A 26,962-nucleotide genomic window follows, 5' to 3' on the forward strand; every position below is an offset into this window, starting at 1 on the left:
AAAAATCCATTTGAATGAGCTGTCCAAACAAACAGCCAGGGTATAACTGCAAGTGTTGTTGTTTCAGAGCCAACAGGTCTTCAGCTAGGTAGAAGATCTGCACTAGGTGAAGTCACAGTATAAGGATGCGTGGTCTGTCTGTCAATAGTTACTACATATACACACTTAGTGTCTGTAAACACTAGAAATATACATTAGATAGAGACTGTACCCTTGCAAGTCGGGTGTACTTTAAAAAAGAAGATGAGGTAACATGAAATCTCAAAGTCCACAGGAAGCCTGCCTGAAGAGTTTGATCAGCTGCCAATAATTCATCTCCAATGTCAAAGAGGAGTTAAGGTTTGCCCAAACTGGCTTCACTGGCCTTCAGCATAGCAACTGCATCTTTCACTGCATGGTAGATAACATTCTTCACCTGTAATTTATCTTCGTGGTTGGTATGAGTCTGTGACAAATAACGGAATTCCCGAGTAAGCCAGAAGCAGTGTTTAACATGCTCTGGAGACACAAAGTCTTCAGCCACTTTGATACAACTGTATAAGTTATGAACCTGATGTGGCGCTCCTGCTGGGATAAATACCACATCCCCAAGAAACTGTACAATAGCCCAGCCTTGAACTCCATACTCTTGATACAGGCGCTTTCTTAGTGATCGGTCTAAATACCATCTCTGATCATGAATAGGATCGTGGTCTGCAGGGTTTTCTTGACCCTGCTCTTCTGATACCTTTTTAAGGAATTCTCTTATCTTCTCCGTGTCCTTAGCAGCATATATGTGCCAGAGGGCTCCTGGCTTCTCTTTTCCTTCAATAAATCGCTTAATTGTGAGTTCATCAGAATCTCCATCTTGGATGGTTCTAAGGACTTCTTCTTCCTGCTCACACTGTCCTTTGGGAATTCCCACATAAACCATAACATTAGCTGCATCAGATACATCTAAGTGAAGATTTGTGGTCCCATATTTCCGATCTTCAGGAGTGATCAATCCATAAGCATTGTACATCTTGGGGCCCAGGTCTGGCCGTACAAAGTAGTTTGGCAGTCTAGAGGCCAGATTCAGTTTGCCATCTCGCCTGGTGTACTCGGGTAGTGGAATGTTGGCCATCAGATCATCAAACCTGGAAAGCATCATGTCTCTGAAGTCTTCGCCTGGCGGCCAGTCCTTAAGCTTCAACACCATTGGTTCTTTTTCTTTTTCATTTTTCAAACGGTTTGGAACATCTTCAAATCCGTCCCAGAAGTCTCCTACTGTGGCTCCTGTGATGATTTCATTGGTCCTACAATTGACTAGGTCCACTTCTTGCTCACCAAACTCTTTCCTGAAGGACTCGGGTTTCCAGAGTTCAGTGTTTAATTTGTGATGCACCCCCGACACCATCACTGGCTGCCCTTGCTTCCAGCATTCCCTGAACACATTCCAGTTGCTCTTATTGTTGGGGTCTTGCAAGCAGAGCAGGCGGTTATCACAGAGCCAGTAGTGAGGCATGTCAAAGCCAAGAATACTGGGCTTGATCGTCAGCCCCTGAGGCCTCTTGGGTAAATCAGAAGAAGTCTTGTTTTGCACCAAAGAGGCAAAGATGTCATCAAGGATTTTGGGTGTGTTTTTGAGTCCATTTTCTGTCTTTCCTGTGGAGGAGTTCAAGAAATTTCGAAGGAAACCAGAATTATTGTTGCTCACAGGTGTCAAAATTGTGCTGTTAAAAGTATGGAGGACCGTGCTGGACTTGTTCAAAGGGGGCAGGGGTGGAAGGCATTTGATTTCATTCTTTAAAATTGGCATAGTCAGCTGTTTTTCCTTGTTTTCCTTGTTGACATTCCCACTGGTAAGGTCGGCCAGCCAGTTGAGAGGCGATGTGTTAGCGGGACAGGCGGGCTTCACACTGCTGGCTGGCTTGGAGGCTATTTCCCCACCCACACCGGCTGGCTCCAACACAGGGGAACTTTGCTGGAGCATGGTTCCAAGAGCTGGTTTTTCTCCAGACAAGGATGTCTGTTTCAGGTCTTCCTTTAAGGCTGGCTTTGAGAAGAGCTTGAACTGCCTGCTGGAGCAGGGACAATTGGCCTTTATACCCCATTTCGCTCTGATAGAATGCACAATGTCTCCAACATCATAGAGGGCTTTGCCGGGGATGATCTGTGTGGGCATCAGGTTCTCAGGCTCATGTATCTGACTCTTCACACACCTTATCCATGAGAAAGTCTTGTAGGCAGCACCCTGTTGGCAATTCTTCCTCTTCATCCGATAGCAATCCACACACACTCCAAACCCACAGCGAGGGCACACCCAGTGCAGGTTGAAAATGGTTGTGTCACACACATCACACATTTCTCTAACACCTTTGACAGCTCGCTTCCAAGCAACCTGTCTGTGAGGCTCAATAGTTGACATGGCTTCCTTCTCAGAAATGACCATCTGACAGAAGTGGTCCCCGATGTTGGCCGGGATATACTTTGCTGTGTCCAAGTCAGTCCCCACGACATTTCTAGTCAGAGGCAGCCACAGGCCGATGGCCTCGCTGTCGTACTTGTTTGGTGTCAGGAAGCCTTCTACCCGCAGCACACCGTGCTTGTTGAACTGTAACCTCCTGAAGTGAAAAAAGCGACAGAAGACAGGCGAGTCCTTCTGCTGGTCCTTATCCTTGCGCAGGCTGTCTAATCGACACTCGCGGCACTTGGGCAGCTGTGCCACGATGTTCACACAGGAGTCATCCTGAACAAAGGCCTCTCCGCTCTGCTGTAGCTTTCTGAGTTTATCAGGGTCTGTCAAAACTGACTTCCGGGCTGGGGAAGTCTGGGTTTTATTACCGCTTCTTGTACAACAGTTTTCATTATCAACTTTTACTGATGTTTCCTTTAAATTCTGTGATTGGCACCCTACACTTGAAGGTTCGATCTTCTTTTCTACACAACTATTAAGGCTACTGACACCTGCTTTCACTCCAGGCTTCTCTGAAAGATCATCGGATGTGGACGCTGCATGCTCTAGGTGTTTCTGCAGTTCAGGAGTCGGGGCAACGTCCGGTTCTGCCTTAGAAGAAGCCTTTGCAGGAAAGCATTCCTTTGGAGGAAGGCCAGTGACTGGTTGTAGAGCAGATTCCAGTCTGCTCTCCTCATCAGTGCTTGTTTTAGGCTGGACACAGCTACCTTTGGGCTCACTCAGAATTTTCAAGTCTCCAGCCCCAACCTGAGAAGATTTTGAAGACAGCAATCCTGCTTTGCAGACATCCGGTTTTGTTCTCAGTACTTCAGGTTGTGTGTTTAGACAAGAAGAAAGTTCTTCTGGTAAACTCTGCTTATGACATCCTTGAGGAAGTTTTGCTCCAATGTTAGGTGGAGAGTTGGCTGCCTGGGGAGTATTTTGCTGTCTTGGGTCCTTGCTAGAAGGAGTTGCTGCAGTACAGCCAAGCAGGATCTCCTTAAAAACTGTTGTAGGAACAGATTGTACTGGGCACACACTGGGAGAGGCCTCAGAGCAAGATTTTGCTTGTTTAGAAACCAAACTTCCATTATTCTCAGAAGACTTGTGTTTTACAGCTCCGACTCTTGTAGAATTACCACATGTCACAAAGTTATCGTGTACAACTTCAACATGAATCAGTGCAGGGTCGACAATTTTCAGTGCTGGAATCTCCTCACAGTTGACTTGGAGAGTTTTTGATGTTGGGTTTCCATTTACAACAGTTGCTGAAAACCACTGAGTAGATGGATCCAAGCTATAAATTTTTACTTCTGATCCAACAAGGTTCTTGTCGCCTTGTAAAAGATGGCTTTCATCCAAATGTTTTACAATCAAAGCTTGAAATTCTTTACTGACTGTCTGATTATCAGTAAGGGAAAGCCGAAGACTGTTTACGTCCTGTATAGGCTTCAAAAGGTCTTTGGAAACAAATACACTTTGTTGATCTCCAAGGAACCGAACAGAAGTTATGGATCCCAAGCCAGCTTTGTCTAGTAGAGATTTGTACATTATTGCAGGCCATTGAATAACTCGCTCAGGAATTTCAGGTGATTTTCGTTCCGCCAGAACCAAGTTATGCTCTACTAAAAACACTCTCCTCAGAAGGCTGTAGACATCTATCCATCTTCTCTTCCTCCAAGACTCCCCATCAAATTCTACACACACCTTCAGATCTTTCTTGGTAACGTCAGTGTGGGAAACCGCTCGAATGGTTCCCGACAGCCAGGGCCACTCTGCGACTCGCTCCAAGTCCCAGCTGTCGTGGGCACCGTCGCTGCCTTCGGCTGCGGACAGACTGAGGAATCGCTTCCCCACCAATACTGGCCAACTTTCTCCGAGCGTGAGCACCATGGTTTTCAAGCCAGCAGGAAGGGCTCCTCCCCCGCCTCCCGCCTCCCTGAGTCACCCGCGACGGCGACAAGAGAGACCTGCGGCCCAGCCGACTCCAGCTCTCTTAAAACATTTTAAATGCATATTCTGTAGGACTTTGAAGTGTCTGAAGATTATTTCCCTGATTGAATTATATCTATGTATACCTAAAAAACTTAAACTGACTATAAGTTGACTATCATAGAAGACTAAATATTAATCTGCATTTCTTAATTATCCATTACCATTTCAAATGAGTTACACAAACCTTAAAAATGGTTAACATACAAACCTGTATGGGTTCGGCAATGGCCTTTAACAATAGAGAAACTATTTTTGGTTCAAAAATCGGAATTGTATGTTATTCTATTGGTATTAATGTATTTTTTGGAACCTCTCAAAATAGTTACTGACTCTTGGGATGCTGAAAGGGTGGTCTTACATATTGAGACTGCAGAATTTATCCCTGATGAGTCAAAATTAAATTTGTTATTTATTCAGTTACAAGATATAATCAGGAATAGGAAGCATTCATTATATATAACTCACATCTAATCCCACCCCATCTGCCAGGCCCTCTAGCACAAGGTAATGATGAGATCAATAAACTATTGATAGGAAATATGCTAGAGGCCTCAAAATTGTATTAAACATCATGTCAATAGTAAAGGTTTTAAAAAGGATTTTTCCAGAAAACCAGGCCAATAAATGATACCCAAGAACTTAGATGATACACCAGGCCAAGAAAGTGGTATAACTTCCTCACTAGGACCCTACTAAAAATGACAAAGAATGATTACATTAAATGAAAAAGTGTATCTACAGCAAATGAAACAATCTGTTGAAGAAACATTTACAGAATATAAAGTATAGTTATTAGCCATAGATCTGGCATAGTTAATATCTAGAATATATAGACTAAAAAAACTAAAAGAAAATATTTTTAAATTATCCAAAATATAAACAGGCTATTGAAACAGACAGTTAACAAAAGATGAAATACAGATTCTCACTACACACAGAGTAAAGTGTTCTGCCTCATTGGCCATCAAGAACACATGGATCAAAGCTACATTGAGATTGTATTTTGACACACTGTGAATTTTAATCATTAGGAAAACAAGTAACAGGGCTGCAATGGTAGCTTAGCAATTAGGAACAATTAAAGTTCCAAAGTACCTAACACCCTTTTCTGACTTCCTGTGGCACCTGCCATCCTGTGTTGGACTTAAACTCACACAGGTATACACAAATACACATAAATAGAAAAATCTAACTGAAAGAAAGAAGCACCTAAAACTGATGAAAACAAGAGAAAAAATAGAGAACCATTTTATACTTTTGTAGAATGCGAAACTGTCTAGGCTGTATGTAAAGGATCATTATTTTTTTTCCAAACTTAAAGTAAATCAATCAACAGCACTTTAGGGTAATGTTCAAATGCTTCTATATCAACAGATCACTGAGGTATTGGCATATCCATGTTCATTGCAGTACTATTCTTAATAGGTAAGTTTGAGAACCAAACTAAGTATCATTTGAAAATGGAATTACTATAGAAAATGTGACATATGTACAAACAGCAAATGTTATGGCAACCATGAAAGAAACAAATTAAGTTCTTTATAAAAAATATATACAATTGAAAAAATTATAAGTTAATTAGTTCTTCCTCAGAAATATTTGACTTTATTTCTGTCATTTATGAAATATCATTTATTTCTTGTTTTCTGTGATTTGTGAATTCTTTTTTAAATATTTATTTATTTATTTATTTATTATGTATATAGTGTCTGCCTGCATGTATGCCTGCATTCCAGAAGAAGGCACCAGATCTTATTATAGATGGTTGCAAACCACCATGTGGTTGCTTGGAATTGAACTCAGGACCCCTGGAAGAACAGCCAGAGTTCTTAACCTCTGAACCATCTCTCCAGCCCCTCATTTGTGGATTCTATATTTTATTTATATGGATATATATTTCAACACACACACACACACACACATATATATATATATACATATATATTACATATATTAGTGAGTGAGTGTATGTGTGTGTGTAATGGAGAAAGACACACACAGAGAGAGAGAGAGAGAGAGAGAGAGAGAGAGAGAGAGAGAGAGAGAGAGAGAGGCCAAGAAGACAGAAAAGGTAGGACATTAGGAGGAAGTCTACTCAAAGTATATTATGTATTTGCATGTACCTTTTATAAATTGGTAGCATATGCAAGATACACACACACACACACACACACACACACACACACACACACACATATATTATATATAAAATTGGGTGGTGTAGGGATGGGAAGAAATATGTATTCTAAATACAGATCGTCAGGACACTTATAAATCAAATTCTATAATATTGCCAAACATTTATGGTATAGATGTAGAATTAAATGAATATATTATCAGTTACCCGAAGTTTTGAAAATAAGTTTAAGTAAGTTTACTTTGTTATGAGTTCAGCAATCTTCTGAGATGCATAGTAGGCTCAATGTTGCTTTCAAGGTTCATTGCTTTATAACCTCTAAGTTTGCCAAAATTCTGATTGAAAACAGCAAGTTTCAATTTAGCAATTAACTTAATCTATGCTTTTAAAATATTTGATGTGCTTAACAATACTATAATTGTTAAGTATAATGTGATACTAAGCAAAAAATATAGCAGGAAATACAAATGTGAAGATTAGGGACAATGTTAAAGTAAGTAATTTAGGCTTATAATATGTCACATGAAAACAGACTGATTCAGCTTATTGTTTTCATATCCAAATTGTGATATACATTACATTTAATTCATGGTGAATGCATGTATCCATGGCTACTTAAACTGTTGACAAAAAGTAATAATTGAATACTAAGTTAGACATCTGTATACTAAGACATCTGTATAACTACAGTTCTAGGAATATTAAAAAAGGGGACACCAAATTAATGGAAGAGTGACAGGATGGGGCAAATGGCTACAAACACCAGCACCAGGGCATGACAAAGCCAATGAGATTTTGAACACATGGCTGGTGCTTTTCCCTTCACTGGGTCTGAATGAAACTAGCCCTATCAAGAACAAGTTAAGAAAATGAGGGAGAAACTTACTCTACCTACAGAAATCCTACCTACTAACAAATTCAGTGAGAGCAGGGATCAATGCCTTCAGTTGATTATACATAATACATTCAAACCTGGGGTAGCACAGAGGGCCTCAGTTAAGCTCAATAGATCAGGAAAACAAAAAGAAGTACATGTGGGGAAGGGTTTGGATACAGAAATTGAGTTTTGAGAGGAATAGGGAATGTATTACACACAAGTAAAAAATGTCAAGGCACAAATTTAATTAAAATGTTTCATTAGTCATACAACATCAACAATATAACAATTTGGTTAGCGTATTTCTATGCAAAATACTGTTCTACTAACTTTCAGAAGTAACATAGAGATCATAACAGTAATTAACATCTAAAAGGGCAAATATACATGTAACAGTCTATGTGAGAACTGTGGTCACAATACAAATCAGTGTACATAGTCCATTGCACTATGTTCTAAGCAATAATCTTCTCAGAGCTACAATCACATCCTTATTCCTAAGGCTATATATCATGGGATTGAACATGGGGGTTAGAATGGTGTAAAAAAGGGAGAGGAGTTTGTCACTTACTGCAGAATGTGTTGACTTTGGCATTAAGTAGGTAATAGATGCAGAGCCAAAAAACAAAACCACCACCACCAGATGGGAAGAACATGTGGAGAAGGCTTTTGCCCGCCCTTCAGCAGTTGGCAACTTCAGGATGGCGGCAATGATTTTGCTGTATGATGTTAATATTAGTAAAAAAGGGATTGCGGCAAGCAGGATAGCCACTACATAGACATACAGTTCATTAACAGAAGTGTCTCCACAGGCCAGCTTAAGTACAGGGGGTATGTCACAGAAGAAGTGATCTATCTGGTTAGAGTTACAGAAATGTAGAGAGAATATCTGACAGGTTTGCCCTAGCTGGAATGGCATGCCACCAAGCCAGGAGCCCACTGCCAGCTTTGTGCACTTGGTTGGGTTCATGACCAGAGGATAGTGCAGAGGGTTACAGATGGCCACATAGCGGTCATAGGACATCACAGCCAGAAGAATACTTTCAGTAGCTGCCAGCATTAGAAAGAAACACATTTGTGTGGCACAAGCCAGAAGAGAAATGCTTCTGTCCTGGGTCCAAATGCTATACAGAATCCTAGGTAGGGTGACTGATACATAGCAGATTTCCAGAAAAGAAAAATTTGACAGGAAAAAATACATGGGTTTGTGTAGTGCAGGATCAATCCTGGTTATTAAAATTATGAAGCCATTTCCAGTTAGGATAATTAAGTATATTATGGAGAACATCCCAAACAGAAAGCCCTGAAGGTTGGGAAGGTCAGAGAATCCAAGGAGGAGAAACTGGGTCTCTGCAGAAGTATTGTCCTCTTCCTTAATGTCTGTGTGTTTCATCTGTGGGGATGATTCAACCAGAAGTACACTTCCTTATCCTCGGTTTAATTGTTTCATTCAGAAATGTTGTTGTATTCGCATGGTTTTCAGTTCTGCTTACAAATATACATACATACACACACACACACACACACACACACACACACACACACACACACACACATATATATATGAACTCAGACTGGGTCATGACATATATTCTTTTTCACTAAATGTACCTTTGAGGTAAATGCTACTGTTTTCCACCTCTGTACTGAGTACATTATATATATATATTTGTTAATGACACACAAGGACACATACTCTTAAATTATTATCTAAATATTCAAAGTGACACATTATGAATTAATGATTTCATTTTCAGTTGGCTACTTAATTTTCTTCCAAAATTGTTTCCTGTGATTATCACAAATCAATTTTATTATAATTAAATATTCTTTATTCACTTAAAAATTATCTAGCAAAATATTTCTTCAATGTTTTAATGTGGTTTTCTAAACCCTCTTATCCCAATAGTACTACATATATGCAATTTATTGCAAAATTCATGATAAACTAAGCACCAGATTTGATGAGATTCTATTTTACATTTAAAATTTTGAAAGTTTTGTGTAAAATCTATGCAATCAGAATTCATATTTTTTATGTCTATTGAATTCTTTGATACTGTATGCAAACCAAAAGATATATTAATTACAGTTTTTTTTACAAATAGTACTTACCCTGTAGTTTATAAAGTATTTAAATAAAAACAAATGCCTATCGTTACTTTATTTTCTATTGAATTTCTTTCTCAGCATAAAAATGAGAGTCTGAATGTTTTCAGCTGACACACAGTCACGAGAGAGACAGAAAGACAGAGAGAGGAATGTTAAGTGATTTAAGGAAGTTTGTTTTAGCAGTTTGTGCACATAACTTGCCTACAGTGGCTGTGGCATTTATTTGTTGGTGGTGCAACAGTCTAAGCCACAGCTAGGCGAACAGTCTACCTCCAAGCTATTTCCTCAACTACTCTATGCAAGTTATGTACACAAATTACTAAAACAAACTTCCTCAAACCATTTAACATTCTTCTCTCTGTCTCTGTCTCTCATGTCTGTGTGTGTGCAGGTGTGACAGCTGAAAACCCTCAGACTCTCATTTTTATGCTAAGAAAGAAATTCAGTAGAAATTTCAAGTAACTACATGTATTTTTTCTTATTTAAATACTTTATGAATATTAGCTGTTATCACCTATGACACAAATGATTTTTCATGTACACCTTGTGGTATTAATTAAAACATTTACTATACATTGTATTGTGTTTCACTAATTAAATTTATAAATTAAAATTAACATAAAAATAAAAGTAGATAGAGACTCTTCTGCTTCTATTGAGATGAGCATACAATTTTTGTCTTTAAGTCCATTTATGTGATAATTATATTATAATCTAAAAAAAATACTGTATCAAAATGGATATGTGTATTATACATATCCATTTTATGTGTATATATACATATATATGTATATATGTATGTATGTATAATTGCCTTAATTTTGAAGAATTTCCTGACCAAATGACAATATGCAATAATTCTATAACATTTTCAGATTCACTTCTGTTAGATCTCGACACTTTGCCACTGGGAGCTGTTTTGACCATTATAGGTGTCAAGCCCATGTCAATGATCATCATTCTACATTTTAATTCTCTATTGTAGATAGAAGGAATTACATGATATATGTTCCTCAGATGTCATGTCATGTCATCGAAAATTTTATATATGCTTAGAGGAAAGTAATAATGTAAAACACTTCAGCACATATTATGTTGATGTTGATGACTGTGATCCTTAATGTATTGGTCTTTCATGTTAAAAAGGATTGTATATGCTGTTTGCTCTGGATGATATATCATCAAATAACAGAAGAATGAGGTAAAGCCAAGCTGAAGTACTGTTTGAAACTTAACCAAAAGTAAATCATTCATTTTTTAATTAGTTGTTCAATTTTTATACAAATTGCTGATATTAACAACATAAAAATACAGGAACACAAACTTTTTATCAGTCAAATATTATCTATTTTTTTTTGGAATTTGGTAAATTATAGTTCTTACCTTGATTTATTGACATACAATAGTAAAATGATAAAAATAATTTCTTTTTATAAGCTCAAGAATTTTTCCTTATTAGAAACAAAGCTCAAACACCTAAAATATATTCTCTTGTCATAACACAGCATTCTACTTAAATAGGAATGTTCTCTACCCTTGGGACAACTTTTTCCCATGTTAATTTCTAATTGAAGAGAACTCTTTTTTTCTTTGAGTCATGAATTTGGCATAACAAGAACCACAAATTAAATTAAGAACACACACACACACACACACACACACACACACACACACACACACACATATATATATATATATATATATATATATATATATATATATATATATACTGTCAGTATTTGTTTTTGTTTATTATTAAGAAATAATAGGATTGAAAATATCTGAAATTGGTAACTACACTTTTTGCAGTACTGAAGATTGAAACTAAGGCTTCCTGATGGAAACACTTGGCCACTGAATCAGTTTTTCAACACTGATATTTATTGAGGTAAAGGACCACTAAAAGACAAAATTCTTGCTGTGATCAATCTGCCTATGTGTTCATAGTGCTGAAGTCAGTGGTTTCTGACAAATCCTAAGTGTTACTGCATTTTATATATGGTAAGACATTTTAACATATCTGAACATGTGTACTGTCTTAGAGTAATTAAAATGTACTTCTTGACACAAAAAATCCAACAACATTTTGACATCTTAAACATGTCTTTCATTAAAAAATATATTGCCAAGGATGGGCACATTTTATCTCAACTGACTATATAAATAATTAAATAAATAGATAGATAAATAGATAATTAAATAAATATATAAACACAAGTGTCCATGTTCCTTTATGAACTATTTGAACAAAAATGGACACATTTTATCTCAACTGGCAAAAGAAAGAAAGAGAGAGAGAGAGAGAAAGAAAGAAAGAAAGAAAGAAAGAAAGAAAGAAAGAAAGAAAGAATACAACTGTCCATGTTACTTTATGAAGTATTTGAACTAGGAAAGGCATGTAGAATTTTAAGTAACAATCAGTCATCAAAAACTAATCACAACTCTACAGCAACTAGGTGGACAGATTCCTAAATTTATTGTCTAGCTAGAAAATCATTGATGGGCTGGGATTCTCAATTCAACACCATTTACATTCAGATATCACAATCCAGAGGTCCACCTAGTCATTGATTGAGTTTTCCATCAATGAGTTCTCTTTTTGATTCCTAATTTATAAGGGCAATTTTGATAAAAATCTGCAAAGACCCCTATAAGCACACATGAACTCACATTCACAAGATAAATGGAAGAAAATATTAGATGACTGTGAGTATCTGTAATTAATTTACAGTCAGTGCTCTTAACTTCTGAGCCATCTCTCCAGCCCCAAGTTATAACTTTTACAATTTTTTATTTTTTTATTAGACAAAAAAGGGGAAATGTGGTGATATTTTATTTGTGTTTAATTAAAGTTTGCCTGGAGATGAGAGGAAATAGCAATCCATTTTAAGTAAACAAGGAAATCAGGCAGTGGTAGTACATGCCCTTAATCTTATCACTTAACAGGTAGGTTCTCTTTGTGTTTAAGGCCACACCAGGGAACAGAGTTAAGCATGGTGACACATACCTTTAATCCCAGCACCAACCATAGAGAAAGGCAGACTGACAGACAGACAGAAAGTGACAGAGCTGTGTAGAAAGAGGAAGTAAGGTATCTGGCCTAAGAGAGCCAATGAGGGGGCAGAAGAGCAGGGCAATAAAGGCGTGGGTAGACAGGAATTAACTTGCATTTGGAAGCTGCAGAGAAGGTGAGGTAAGTTTGGCTGGTGGCTTTCTCAATTTCCCTGATCTAAGGCTTTCATCCCTATATTTGTTTCCATGTTGTTTTTTTTTTTAATTTAATAAGACCATTTAGAAATTCATCTACAGTTGTGCCCTGTTCTTGGACAATATGATGGCCTGTGACTGCTCTTTACAATACCTCCTAATATTTCTCTCAGAAACATGTTTTAGTTTATGGCTTGTTTCTGAGATTGGAGGAATATTATTCTGGGTATTCCACTGTTGTAATAGACGTTGGCCCCTTAAATTCATATCTATGTTATCCACATATGGCTCTAAATTTCCTCTCTATCCTTCTGCCACTATACATCTGAGACATTTTGTGCTCTGTATCCACTTGAGATAATGTTCCAGTCCCTAACAGCTGGACATTTACTTCCTGAAGAGGCCAATTTGGATTCTAAAAATCTGGTGCAATTATTGTGATGTCCACACCTGTGCCTACACGACCTTCCACGAGAACATCATTTTTAATGTTGGTCCTTTTTCATTTATAGATGTTTGCAAAAAATTTGTTTTATGGTTTCCCCTGCATTTCCTGTTCTCTCTTCTATAGCTGTTTTATCACCCCAAGCAGTCTGGTTTATTCCAATTGGCATTTGGTTATTTAATTGCTCTGATAAGGTGTTTCATCTACATTGGTAGGAAAGGACTGAACTGAATTTGCCATGGATGCCTGTGAGAAGTCCCTCAGGGAGTTTCCTTATGGAAAAGGAAAAGGATTACCTTGTCTGTGCCTTGTTGATCTACTTTTATTAGTCTAATGTTTACCTTTACCCCACCATCTGCATAATCCAGAAAGGAGGTGTGTTCTGTTGCCATTGTTCCTCAATGAAACATTGTTTCTAGAAATACCCTGTTTGCAGTTCTTTTTTAGGTGACCTTGTTTACCACTATTAAAGCATCTGACATTATTATTTTTCTTCAAAGCTCTTGAAATCACCTCTCCTATCCATATATCATCATGGTCATGAGACTCAATATTAATTGTGTCCCTGATCCAGTCTTCCAAGAGTGCTAATTGTGTCTTTAATGGCCTAATTATTCTTTTGCATGCTGCATTATCATTCTCAAAAGCCAAAGATTCAATCATTATCTGTCTAGCTCCTGAATCTGGTACCATTCTATTTCCTGATGAAGACAGCCTTTGTAAGAAAACTGTGAAAGTTTCTTTGGGTCCTGTAACTTTTATAAATGACTCAATTTTTTTTCTGCTTCCTCAATTCTGTCCCAAGCATTCATGTCTGCCATGAGGCATAGAATTATGGTTTGATTATCATATAAACATTGTCTTTGTATATCAGTGTAATTGCCTTCTCTAAGAAGCAGATCCTGGGAAATTTCCACACCTCTAGTCCTACATCATTGTTCTATAGTTTTAGTGTCCTCTTTCCACCATGTTCTCCACTGTGACTGTGGTCCAGCCTCTAGGACAGCTGTAACCAATTCTTTCCAGTCCTGAGAGATAATTCTATTACAAGTTGACCACAAGTTTATCATCTGCTTTACAAATTGAAAATGCCTTCCATATGATACTCTAGCTTCTTTAAATCTCCTCAAATTTAATATTTCCACTGGAGTCCAGTTAGTTTGTATATACCATTGAACATTTGACAATTCCTGTAAAGTTACTGGTAGATTATTGTTTACTGTCTGGTAACCTGAGACTGTTTCTCTGTAACAGTATAATTCAGTCCTGATATAGGTTCACCTTTAAATTCTTCTGTCTGGGTCTGCATTACGCTATTATTCATTTTAATAGGCTTTTCTAAAGCTTTTATCTTGGCACTGAAATTGAACAACCTTTTTAAAGCGAAAATAAAAATGATCAAAAAATAATAGTCACAATTGATGTTATATACATCCCATCAACATTAATTATCCTCTCATTTAGTTATCCCATTTTCAAACTGCCTAATGTGTTATCAAATGGAGACTAAATTCCTTCCATTGTAAAAATGTTTCCTAATTTTTAACATGGGGGAAAAATCTCTTTTAAGTAATTTCTCCCTTTAAGATATCTTAATTGACTTATCGTCTGTCGAATGTGTAGAACAGTAGAAGTCCAAGGGATTTTCAAAGTAGTTACCTAGTGTGGTAGCAATCTGAGATGGGAAGAAAAAGAGAGCTGATCACCCACCAGGAGAGAAAAAGTCAAAGAGACTCTGGCCCATGTAAGTGGGCGATCCAGCCACATGCAGCTCTGGCCTGAGCCAGGGGGCCTGTAAGGCCACAGGCAGTTTTTTAGTGAATTCTTGCCACAGTCATTTGAGCACCAATTGTAACATTAATCTTTTTTTTTTTAAATTTAAAAAAGTTCTTATTAAGCTATGGAGCAAACCTCAGTTTTAAAAGGGGCTTTCTGGGCTGAAGAGATGGCCTGGTGGTAAAGAGCACACACTTCTCCTCCAGAGGACCCTGGTTCTGTCTCCAGTGCCAGCATCAGGTGGCTCACAACGGCCTGTAAGTTCAGCTCCAGAGGGAGGGGAACTTCTTCTGGCGTCTGTAGCACCTGCACTTATGTGCACAGACCCACATGTAACATGCATCTTAAAATGTCTTATTAAATAAAAAAGCATGGAGCCAGAAATTGGGGTTAAAGTCTGAGAGATCAGAGGACTAGGCATAGTCACAGCTAACCTCACCTCACTGAATCTGAAGCTTCCAAAGAGACCTATTTCCTATATACCCACACCTATATGCCTTTCTGTTCTGCTATATCATTTGTTCTCTCCATTTAGCTATATCACTTCCACTTCCTGCCCAGCTATGTCACTTCCTGTCTGTACAGACCTTCAGACCTCTATGGTTAACTAGTGTTGGAATTTATGGCATGTGCCACCATGCCTGGCTCTGTTTCCAGTGTGGCCCTGAACTCAAAGAGATCCAGACAGATCCCTGCCTCCTGAGTGATAGGATTAAAGATGTGTGCTACCATTGCCTGACTTCTATGTTTAATATAGTGTCTGGCTTTTTCCTCTGATTCCCAAATAAATTTTATGGGGGACACAGATAAAATATCACTATAGCACTCTGGCTCTTAAAATGTTTTCATCCCCTCTTCTAGAATCCATGAGCTCTGAGGGAAAGTATTTGATGGAGACCTTACACTTAGACTCTGTCTCTGTGTATCTGGCTGTGGGTCTCTGCATCTGTTCTGATCTGCTGCAAGAGGAAGCCTCTCTGATGATGACTTGTTAAGGCATGAATCTATAAGTACAACAAAAACAAAATGTCATTAAGAATCATTTTATTTATGGTTTTTTTAAAAAAACGGTAATATTTGGTTTTACTCTGTGGCTTTGGGCTATGTAGTTTTTAGTTCTTGTTTACCCAAGTAGTGTCAGATACAAAGTCATTGTCCATGGGCCTGAATTCAAATTAGATATGACTGGATTCCCACATGTTCTGTGCCACCATTGCCCTAGCATAATTTGGAGGAAGGACAGATTGTGTGTCACAGGATTTGTAGATAAGTTGGTGACCATATTTCTCTTCCAGTATCCTGCAGAGCACCTTCCTGAATAAAAAAGTCTAGAATGTAGAGATGAAGGCTCCATGTAAGCACCAGCTCAACTTCTCAGTGTTCAATGAGTTGTTGTTGTCCTCAGCAATAGTCTCCAAAGTCAGTTTGTGAGCAGCAACCCTTTGTCTTAGCAATAGTCTTGGGGGGGGGGGGTATTTGGAATTTCTGTCAGACTACATTAGTCAAAAACTCAATTGAATAAAATCTAGGCCAGCCACTGGAAGCCTTCCATGGTGACAAGAGAAGGCCAGCTGGGACTCCTTTTCCTGTAATATGAGGAGTCCTCTTTAGGATCACCTTCATACATTCCAAGAAGTTTCCATGGGAGTAGGTTTCCTTGTCATACCCTAAACACACCTCAGTTGCAGCCATCTCTCCCTGCATGCTCACTCTCTATCCCATATATGCCCCGATCTGAATCCCCTGCTTCTGTCCCCAACCATGCCCAGTCTGTCCATACATTCTTTTCTATTTCCTCCTCCTCAGTAAGATCCATACATCTGTCCTAGACCTCTCCTGTTGATCTAACCTCTCAGGGTATACTGCTTGTAGCTTCATTATCATTTATTTAACGGCTAATATCCACTTATAAGTGAATACATACCACATATATCTTTCACATAGGTCATTTGAATTGTACTTTCTGTTATAATGTATTATCCTCAGATCTCTGATTGCATTGACAACTATGCTGAATGAAACTAACTGTCAGCTTACAGTCCCCCAAGGCTATAGCCACCTTCTTTGCTCATCTTGAGCTACTAGGTCTCTTGTTAAAAAAAGGCAGACAGGGTTGCCTTGCTAGCAGGCATTATATTAGAGGATAAACAGTTTCAGATGTAACTTTTTTACTGCTCCTTTATTAAAAAGAACATGCCCTGAAATGACTGATCTTAATGAAACTACTCACATCTCTGGTAAATGATAAGATAGAAAGAAAAAATTTAATAAATTTATTAAAGTTTAATAAATTCTAAAGCTCTAATAAATGAGTCAAGACATGAAAAAATGGAAAATATTTCAGACTTATCCTCCCTCTATGCTATTGTTACACTGAGATGGTAAAGGGTTAGCGTTTTAACATTGATAAATGGAATTCTGATAGAACACTGATTATTTACTATTCAGTCACAAAATTTTAAATTTCCTTTGGTTGTCATTTAAATATAGACTTAAAGGTGCTTCTAATAGAGCTAAAAACATCAACATCTCTGCCCGATCTATATATCTGGGTCTCTGGACAGCGGAAAACTGTCCATGCTTTAAAATCCAAAGCTATAGTTTTCCTTAGGTCTCAAAGGCATAATTCAGCTGTTTAACAATGTGAATTTCAGTACAGATTAATGCTAATTTATCTAAAACTTTAATTTCGTTCAGTAAACTAAAATTTTATGTAAGTTTCAAGGAGTCAAGGGAATCATAAGATCTGGATTCATCTGTCACAGATCGAGTGGGCTCCATAAAAACACAGCATTAGTTTACCCACCATCTATTCCTTTAAATAAATCCAAGGATCAACCTTTCAACTTCATCTGCAGATGCTCAGCATAATAAAGTCATGAATCTGTTCACTGTTTTTAGGAGACATTGATGGATTTCAATTTTCCTTTTCTTTTTTTCACATTTTGTACATAGTATTGGTGTGTATCTGAAATTACTATTTAAGTGTAATAAAATTTAGCTTTGTAGAAAGATACAAGTTCATCATTGAATTATTTTTCTCTCATAATTAATTAGCAATAAAGTGACACCAATTTTTACATACTACTTATAAAAATTGAAACTTTGCTTATAGCCATGTTCTTTTTCTTATCTTTTGAAGTGTGATAATAAAATACAATATACTATTTGTTGGTCCTGCTGACAGTCAGCTGGGTAGATGAGTAGAGGCGTGTGAATAGAAGAGACAATGAAGAAGACAGAAAAGAGTTGAGAGGTCTGCTGGTCAATGCTGGACAGCCCTGAGTTTATTTCACAGCCAGCTTATATACAGTCTTGAAGGACAGAGGTAGAACAATGCACAGCACAGGCATTCAACCACTATCTATCCTGCTTGCGTCAAGGAGAAGGCAGTTTCATTTTCTATCTCACTGTACCTCTGGCTGGCATCAGCTGCGTGCATCTAGCTAGATAGTGTGTTCCTTCTTGTGGGCTAATCAGGACTTTCTCACAGCCCTTCAAGAAGACTCTGTGGGCTAATCAGAACTTTCTCACAGCCTTGGAGCAAACAAGCTTGAACTTTATTGACTCAGAATAGACTTCAGATTCAAACTGAGTCAGTTGTGGGCTCTCACAACTACTAATCTTACAACTATGGGTGATATAGGTCCCAAATCACAGTGATTTGTGATGAATGCTGATAACACATATTCTTGATCATAGATAATCTGATTTTCACTTCTTTGTAGTGACATCAGAGAGGAAGCTATTGAGTACTATGTAGTAAGGTTCATAGTCCAATATCTTAGGGCTCTGGCTTTATTGATTTATCATTTCCTAAAGACTTTGTATCTTATTTAGTAACATTTTATCATAATTTTTATCTAAGAAAAATCATACTATATATTCCAATCACAATTTTCTCTTCTCACCATTATCCCAGATCCTCTGCACCTCCTACCTAGCCAACTCCATGTCATTTCTTTGTCTCTCTTAAGAAAAAATAGCAAACAAAACAGTTGCAACAACTAACAAACAAAATACCCAAAGAAAATAAGAAACTCACATTCAATAGTATGATATTATTTAAACATCTGAATAAAAACATCACATGTCTGGCCAAAAGAGATTGAATTGAGTAAGAAGTTATGATATGAATAGTCTTTTATCTACATGAAGAATCCTTCTTAGGATCTCCTGACATCTCATATTGGGTCACATGATATCATGAATCCGAGGAACACTTGGTCTTCAATTCTGAAATATTTTCATGAAAGCACATTTGACACTGGAAACTGTAAAACTGAATGGACCCAGGATAATTCATGAATTCTAATTTTCACTTAAAAACAAAAGAGTCTTCAGTGGGTTTTCAAACTTAGGTCATGATCCATAGTTATTCAGTGCTTCAGCTACGAGAAACATGGATCAACAATTTATGAAAAAAGGTATATTAAGGACATACTCACAGGGAAGAACACATAGTTCCTTATCTCTCAGGAACTTAACTATTTTGAGATATTTTAGGTTTGTATTCAAAACCATTTTATGCAGTCAAATGCTCTACCACTGAGCTATACCCCGAAATATGTAGCCCAGCCTGGCTTTGAACTCGTGATCCTCCTGCCTCTGCCTCCTTCAGCAAATCCTACCAGCTTGCACCACCACCACCACCAGCAGGGGGAAGGGGAGGGGGGCAGGTGGGGGGAGAACAAGGGAATCTGTGGCTGATATGTAGAACTGAATGGTATTGTAAAATAAAATAAAAGGAAAAAAAAGAAATGTAAATTTAAAAAAAAATATGTTTTCTTCAAACTTTGAAGTGTCTATTTAAGTACATTGAATATACTTCACTCTTAAGTAGGATTGTCTTAATAATAACAAATTAGCATTCCTAAATTCCATATTAAATGGAGGTCTGTTTTGTTATTTGTTTGATGTCTCATGTTGTTCAACCCCTATAATACTGAGGTTTTCATTACTAGGATGATTCAGTATTTGAGCAAATGTATGTATATACATTCTCCTTTCATATAGCAATTTCTTCTTTTTTAATTTTATAATTTAATTTAATTTTACATATCAGCCATGGATTCCCTTGTCTTTCCCCCTCCCTCCCTGCCCCCAGCCCACCCCCTATTCCCATCTCCTCCAGGGCAAAGACTCCCCTGGGGATTGAGTTCAACCTGGTAGATTCAGTCCAGGCAGGTCAGGTCCCCTCCTGCCAGGCTGAGCCAAGTGTCCCTGCATAAGCCCCAGGTTGCAAACAGCCAGCTCATGCACTAAGGACAGGTCCCAGTCCCACTGCCTGGATCAAGCTAATCAACTGTCTCACTTATCCAGAGGGTCTGATCCAGTTGGGGGCTCCTCAGCTAATGGTTCATAGTTCATGTGTTTCCATTTGTTTGGCTATTTGTCCCTGTGTTTATCCAACCTTGGTCTCAATAATTCTCACTCATACAAACCCTCCTCTTTCTTGCCAATTGGACTCCTGGAGCTCCACTTGGGGCCTGGCTGTGGATCTCTGCATCCGGTTTCCTCAGTCATTGGGTGAGGTTTCCAGCAAGACAATTAGGGTGTTTGGCCATCCTATCACCAGAGTAGGTCAGTTTGGGCTTTCTTTTGACCATTGCCAGAAGTCTATTGTGGATGTATCTTTGTGGATTTCTGTGGACCACTCTAGCACTTTGCTTCTTCCTATTCTCATGTGGTCTTCAGTTATCATGGTCTCTTATTTCTTGGTCTCTTCTGTTCTTGATCCAGCTGGGATCTCCTGCTCCCCTAAGCTCTCTTACCCTTGACCCTTGCCCTTCATTACCCCCACTCAATCCAGGTTGTTCATGTAGTTCTCATAGCTCAGTGGTAGAGCATTTGACTGCATATAGCAATTTAAAAATAGGTGCTAATTAATTTAAAAAAATCAATTGTAGGGAATTATTTAACTGGGGTTGGTAAAGGAAAAAAGTAAATTAGAAACTAATGGAGGAAATGAGAGAAGACACTTCTAGCACCCAAATGTAAGTTACCAAGATTTAGTGTTCATGTTAATCAAACATGGTTGAACTTCCAAACATGTTTAACCACACCTGACCACTATTTGTAAGAATCACTGCAGAGACAATTTCTCCTCCCAGATAAGCAAAAAAGTACAGAGACAGGATATGCCTCCCAGAAAGATGGTATCCTAAAAGTGGATTAAAGAATCTGCTCTGGAGCTGAATCAACAGGACTTAAGCTCAAGATTGCTATGATGCCCACATAAATTATGGGAGTATACAGTAATTTTCCATATATACATATTGCACTCAACACTAATTAATGTGGTGATATTTTAATTGTACTGAAATGTGATTTTATTTGTATGTTAATAAATAAAGTTGCCTGGGGGTCAGAGCTAATAACAAGCCATAGCAGAAGCTGGGTGTTGGTGGTGCACGCCTTTAATCCCAGCTCTTGGGAGGCAGAGCTAAGCAGATCTCTGTATATTCAAGGATACAGCCAGCATGGAGACACACACCTTTAATCACAATACCAACCATAGAAGACTTGGAGGTCTGTACAGATGGGCAGTGACAAGGAGGTCATGTGGTCGGGTTTACAACCAATGAGAAGACAGAATAGAAAGTCAATAAAAAGCACAAACCCAGGAAGTAGGTCTCTTGTGGAGAGGTAGGACAGCAGCGGCAGTGAAGGGTAAGGTTTTTAATCTCAGCTCTTAACTATTGCTCTGACCTCTTGGCTTTCATCTCTGAGTCAGCTCTGTGTTTCTTATTTAAAAAGACAGTTACATCTACAAATTAAGCTACTTAATTAGCTTCAAAAATGCCCGTCAAAGACAGTGAATAAATATCCACCATATCCTATTTAATTTGTCACACACTGAACAGATGGACACATAAAACTTGTGCACAATTGAAATTTTTAGGAAAAGTTCTTCCAAGAGATATTATAACATGATGTTTAAAGAAAACTAAGCATAGATTATGCATTCCCTTAAAATAAGATGTTAGAACTAAAGTATTTTTATTAAGTTGTTACATGATGCAATGTTTTTTGTTTGTGATGCAGCATGAATTAAAAGCAATCATGTACACTTACATCTGAAAATGATATAAAATCACATTTTATTCTTCAACTTTTCCAGATCCTTTCATGCGGCGTTCTCCTTGGCCAGCGAGGAAGAACGACCACCACTCGAGGATTCTTCTCAGATCATACTTTATTGGAGCGCCTCTTGATTAAGGGAGAGCTGAAGGTGAGGGGCCCCGAGGACTAAAATGCAGCTGCTTATATGGGGAATCATGCAAACGGGTCATTCTGTGATTGGATCCCGCCAGAATGCAAGCACGGGGAGCCACGGGATAGGCTGAGGACATGGAGTCAATTACCATGCACGGACCTTAGGACACATAGTCCTAGGAACATAACCAAATATGGAGTTGTTTACAGCAGGCTACCAGGAAGTCAGCGCAATCTTAGAATGGCGGCTCCCTACACTTTCACATCCTTGTTCCTCAAGCTGTAAATCAGAGGGTTCAGCATGGGAATCACTAGAGTTTAAAATAGTGAGTCATTTTGTCTTTATCTAGGGATTAGGAAGAACTTGGCCAGAAATACATAAAGAGCACAGTTCCCTGACAAACGGCAACTGCAGTCAGGTGAGAGGCACAGGTGGAGAAAGCTTTGAACCTCCCCTCAGCAGAGTGAATCTTCAAGACCGCCGAGATGATATAACAATAGGAGACAAGGAATACTGAAATAGTGCTTATCTCAAGAAACCCCCAAACTGTAAATACTGCTAACTCATTGACCTCTGTATCTGAGCAAGATATTAATAGAAGTGGAGGGACATCACAGAAGAAATGGTTGATCTCATTGGACCCACAGAAACCTAAGCGGAAGACAAGGGTAGAATGTATCAAAGCATCAACTGTTCCCACCAGGTAAACCCCAGCCATGAGCATAAAACACACTCTGTTTGACATGTTTGCTGTGTAGAGCAAGAGGTTGCTAATGGCCTGGTACTTATCATAGGCCATCACTGCCAGCAGTAGAAACTCAGAGTCAACAAGGGCACAGAGGATGAAGAACTGCAAAACACAGCCAACCATGGAAATTGATTTCTCCTCAGCTAAAAGATCCACCAGCATCTTGGGTCCAATTGCTGTGGAATAGCAGAGGTCACAGAAGGAGATGTGGCTGAGGAAAAAGTACATGGGTGTGTGAAGCTGAGAGTCCACTCTAATTAAGATGATCATCCCAAGATTGGCCAGAAGATTAACAAAATAAATAAGTAGGAATGTGGTGAAGAGGTCCACTTTCATGTCATGGTTATTAGTAATTCCCGAGAGAATGAATTTGTCCAGAGAGGAGCAATTTCCCTCGTCCAATTTTCTTGGATAAACTTTAAAAATTAAAATACATATGTTCATAATACTTTTATTACATAGGACATTATTTTATTTTTAATTTATTTTATCATGAGAAATTCATAAAATTGTACTTCATTCTTTAAAGAAGATAGAATTATTTAATTTTAATAATCCATCTCACATAACAATTAATAAACTTTGAAAACTAGAAGGTGTTCTTGGCAAATATTACCATCTACACATTAGTTTCCATGAATTTGACTTCCTTAACAGGAATTATATATTTAGTTTACTGTCATCTGACAATCTTAAAAATAATATATAAGCATTTAAGTTAGTGGAGCTAATGGTCAGATATTGTAGTTTCAAATTCACTGAACTTAATATTCAGATATAAATAAAATTTATCCCCAACACATAATGATGCTATGAAAACCTGTGAATTTTAGAAGTGATAACTCTATCAATAATTAATGAAATACTTAATGCTTTCTACTATTTGTCAACAACATTTCTGTTTATTAGTATATGGTAAGTAACAAATAATTCCTGATCATTTTTGTTTCCAAACATCTGTGATTCTTTGTCCATCAAGCTTTTTGCATATTTTGAAAGGGCAATTGGAAACAAAGAATAAATCTTCTAATCATTCAAAGGAGAAGGCTACAAAAATAGTGTAAGTGACATGAAGTCACACATGTATAGTCACAGCTGCACATATTATGTATTCAATGTTACAAAATGTAAACATGAAGATTAAAAACTATCAAAATACATATCCTTATGTGTGTGTTCTGTTACATGAACTTTTATGATTTTCCAAGTACATGTGACTTAGTTAACATTTAAATATTAGAATGTAAGGATGCATCTTTATGAGAAAATTTGACTCACTATTTATTATATGTCTCTCATCAAGTTTTGACATTCACACCTTAATATTTTAATATAATATTTACATATCTTTATCTCAATAAAATTTTATTTAAAAGTAGGCAAAAATACAGACAAGCAATATGCAGCCTTTGAATTCACATATGTATCTACACAGAGACTGAAATGAATAAATAGTAGTTTCTAATAATCTATTAAAGGAAAACAACTAAAATATGGTTTTATAGATACTAATAAGAATAGTCAGAATCTTCCTGTACTGAATATAAAATAGTATTTGTATTAAATTTTAAACATATGATCCAAGTGGATTCTGAAAGTTAATTAATTTAAAAATTTAAACTTCTTCTGAAAAGACAATTTTTAATCTTGAATTATTGGATTTGGAATCTCACGAACTTTCCTGAGGTGAGGTGATTTCTGGTGGCAGAGAATGGATGCAACATTTTATGATAACATATACCACTTGAGACTTATATCCCTATAGTCTCTTCCCCTTAGGCTTTGTTGCTGTGAAAACATGATTAATATTTCTCATAGACTTATAATCCCTTGTGAGTGTAGTAAGTTCCTAAATAAAGATGGAAATAAAATTTCTCATTATTGTCTTCAACTTGATTTGTCAGAATGAATATTTCAGTTTAATTTTAAAACATATATGTATATATATATATATATATATATATATATATATATATATATATATACTGCAAATATGATATGTATTTTATTTAACTGATCAGAATTTAATGAAAATGAAATTTCTGCCGGTGGAGGTCCGCAAAGGTTTCCTAGTGAAATTTGAGAATGCTTTACCCAGTAGGGCTTCATTAGAGAATTGCTTGACCACATCTTAGGCTCCACCTCTTGGCATTCCTATAAAAGGCCCTTTAGAAGAGACAGAAGGGGCCAGTGGATATCTATTTCTGTTTCTCTCCCCTCTATATTTCTACCTAATATCTCTTATCCCTCTCTCCTCAAGAGTACCCTGGGAAATAGTGGGAGCTGGCCTCCCCACATCTACCCCTATGAAACCATATCTAGTATATTTATGTTCAGTTAATCTTCTGCTTTTGAAATAGTTCACTGACTTAGTGATTGTAACCTTTTGAAAATTTAATTGATATAACAGTTCATATATGGTGATATTTTATTTGTACTGAAATGTGATTTTAATTTTATGTTAATAAATAAAGTTGCCCTGGGGTCAGAGCTATTAGAGCCATAGCAAGAACGTGGTGGTTAGAAGAGCTAGGTAGATTTCTGTGTGTTCAGGGATACAGCCAGTATTGGAGACATACGCCTTTAAGAGCGGGAGGGCGGTACTTATAGGCAGTGATGAGGCAGGCATGTGGTTGGGTTTACACCCAATGAGAAGGCAGAACAGAAAGACTATTTAAACACAGACAAACAGGAAGTAGCTCTCTCTCAGGGAAGTTAGGAGCACTGCAGGAGGTAAGATTTTATCTCTGAGCTCTGACCTCTCGGCTTTCTCTTTTACATTGGCTCTGTGTTTCTTATTTTAATAAGACGATTGGTTACATCTACATTCATATGTTATTTAACTGATACTAGATGCATCCAAACACTATACGCTAATTGCAGTTCCTGTTCCTAGAATAAGTTTTTAGTGTATGCCCAGTTGTGGTGCTTCCACTGTATTCTCCACTCCCAGTTCATGGAAATTTTCATAAATGATATTTTCAGCATGACAAATGGTGAAGTGTCTACTTAGAAATATAGCAGAAACAGAATTTCCATGCATCAATTCAAATACATGGTATGTTAAAAGTAATGTAAAGTTAGCCAGGTGGTGGTGGTGCAGGGCTTTAATCCCAGCACTCAGGAGGCAGAAGCAGATGGACCTTGTGAGTTTGAGTCCAGCCTGGTCAACAAAGCGAGTTCCAAAACAGACTCCAAAGCTACACAGAGAAAGCCTGTCTTGAAAATTCACAAAAGGGAAAAAAGAAAACAAAAGTAATGTAAAGTTTAGGGCTGGAAATATAATGATACAGTGATGAAGAGCACTTGTAACTGTTCCAGAGGACTGGGTTAAGATTTCAACACAAACAGGTGGTACACATAAGCAAAGAAACACAAAAGACTAATTTAAAGAAAAATACATAAAGTCTTAAAAATAATTACATGAACAGTAATGTAAATTTAAATGGTTTATATTTGAAGAAAATATATTTAATTACATATATTATTATTGTGAATTTAGATGAAATTGAATTAGAATTGAGGACAGTTTCTTCTGTTAATTATAGGTAAATAAATGTTAATTTTATAATAATGAAATTCTCATTAAATAGTTGTATTATGGTTAAATAATATTTATAATTTATTGGAATTTTAAAAATATCTAATGTAGTGAATACCTAAGAATTTTAAAACAATGGTTCACTATAACATTTCAGCCAGAAGTGCCATTTTCCTTAAAGAAAACACATTATATGGTCTTTTCTGATTTAAATAAGAAATATGAAAATCCCTTTAAGCTATTTTATATCTGTCTGTAGTTTGGCAATGGGCATAATTTAATTGGCATTTCCCTAATTGCTAAAGCTGATGAAGTTTTTTTTTGAATCATTACTTATATCTCTGAGTGAGAAAAATCAGTTCAGACTCACCCCATTTGTAAATGTCTCACTTCTCTTCATGACTTCGATTTCGGGGTTCCTTGTATAACCAGATAGTAATTCTCTATTGTGTATATTGTTGGCCCATTTTTTTGTCCCATTCTGTGAGT

General features: G+C 37.2%; 1 protein-coding gene and 2 pseudogenes across 2 annotated transcripts; all 3 read right to left on the minus strand.

Annotated features, from left to right (window-relative positions):
- Positions 1-165: 165 nt before the first annotated feature.
- On the minus strand, positions 166-4,364 carry LOC143272922 (lysine-specific demethylase 3A pseudogene; annotated as a pseudogene). Its single transcript, XR_013050576.1, has one exon. The product of XR_013050576.1 is annotated as a lysine-specific demethylase 3A pseudogene (transcript).
- A 3,480-nt stretch (positions 4,365-7,844) lies between these two features.
- On the minus strand, positions 7,845-8,818 carry LOC102910704 (olfactory receptor 10AG1-like). Its single transcript, XM_006989735.3, has one exon. It carries the CDS (start codon positions 8,816-8,818, stop codon positions 7,874-7,876), a length of 945 nt encoding a protein of 314 aa, XP_006989797.1. The 3' UTR covers positions 7,845-7,873.
- A 13,590-nt stretch (positions 8,819-22,408) lies between these two features.
- On the minus strand, positions 22,409-23,376 carry LOC102903450 (olfactory receptor 5W2-like; annotated as a pseudogene).
- Between the last annotated feature and the right edge of the window lie 3,586 nt (positions 23,377-26,962).

The sequence above is a fragment of the Peromyscus maniculatus genome, chromosome 4, assembly GCF_049852395.1.
Source record: "Peromyscus maniculatus bairdii isolate BWxNUB_F1_BW_parent chromosome 4, HU_Pman_BW_mat_3.1, whole genome shotgun sequence".
NCBI classification, from domain to species: domain Eukaryota; kingdom Metazoa; phylum Chordata; class Mammalia; order Rodentia; family Cricetidae; genus Peromyscus; species Peromyscus maniculatus.

What these genes read in the sequence shown, in the direction of transcription:
- LOC102910704 (XM_006989735.3), bottom strand. Translation starts at nt 8,818, where the DNA reads ATGAAACACACAGACATTAAGGAAGAGGACAATACTTCTGCAGAGACC.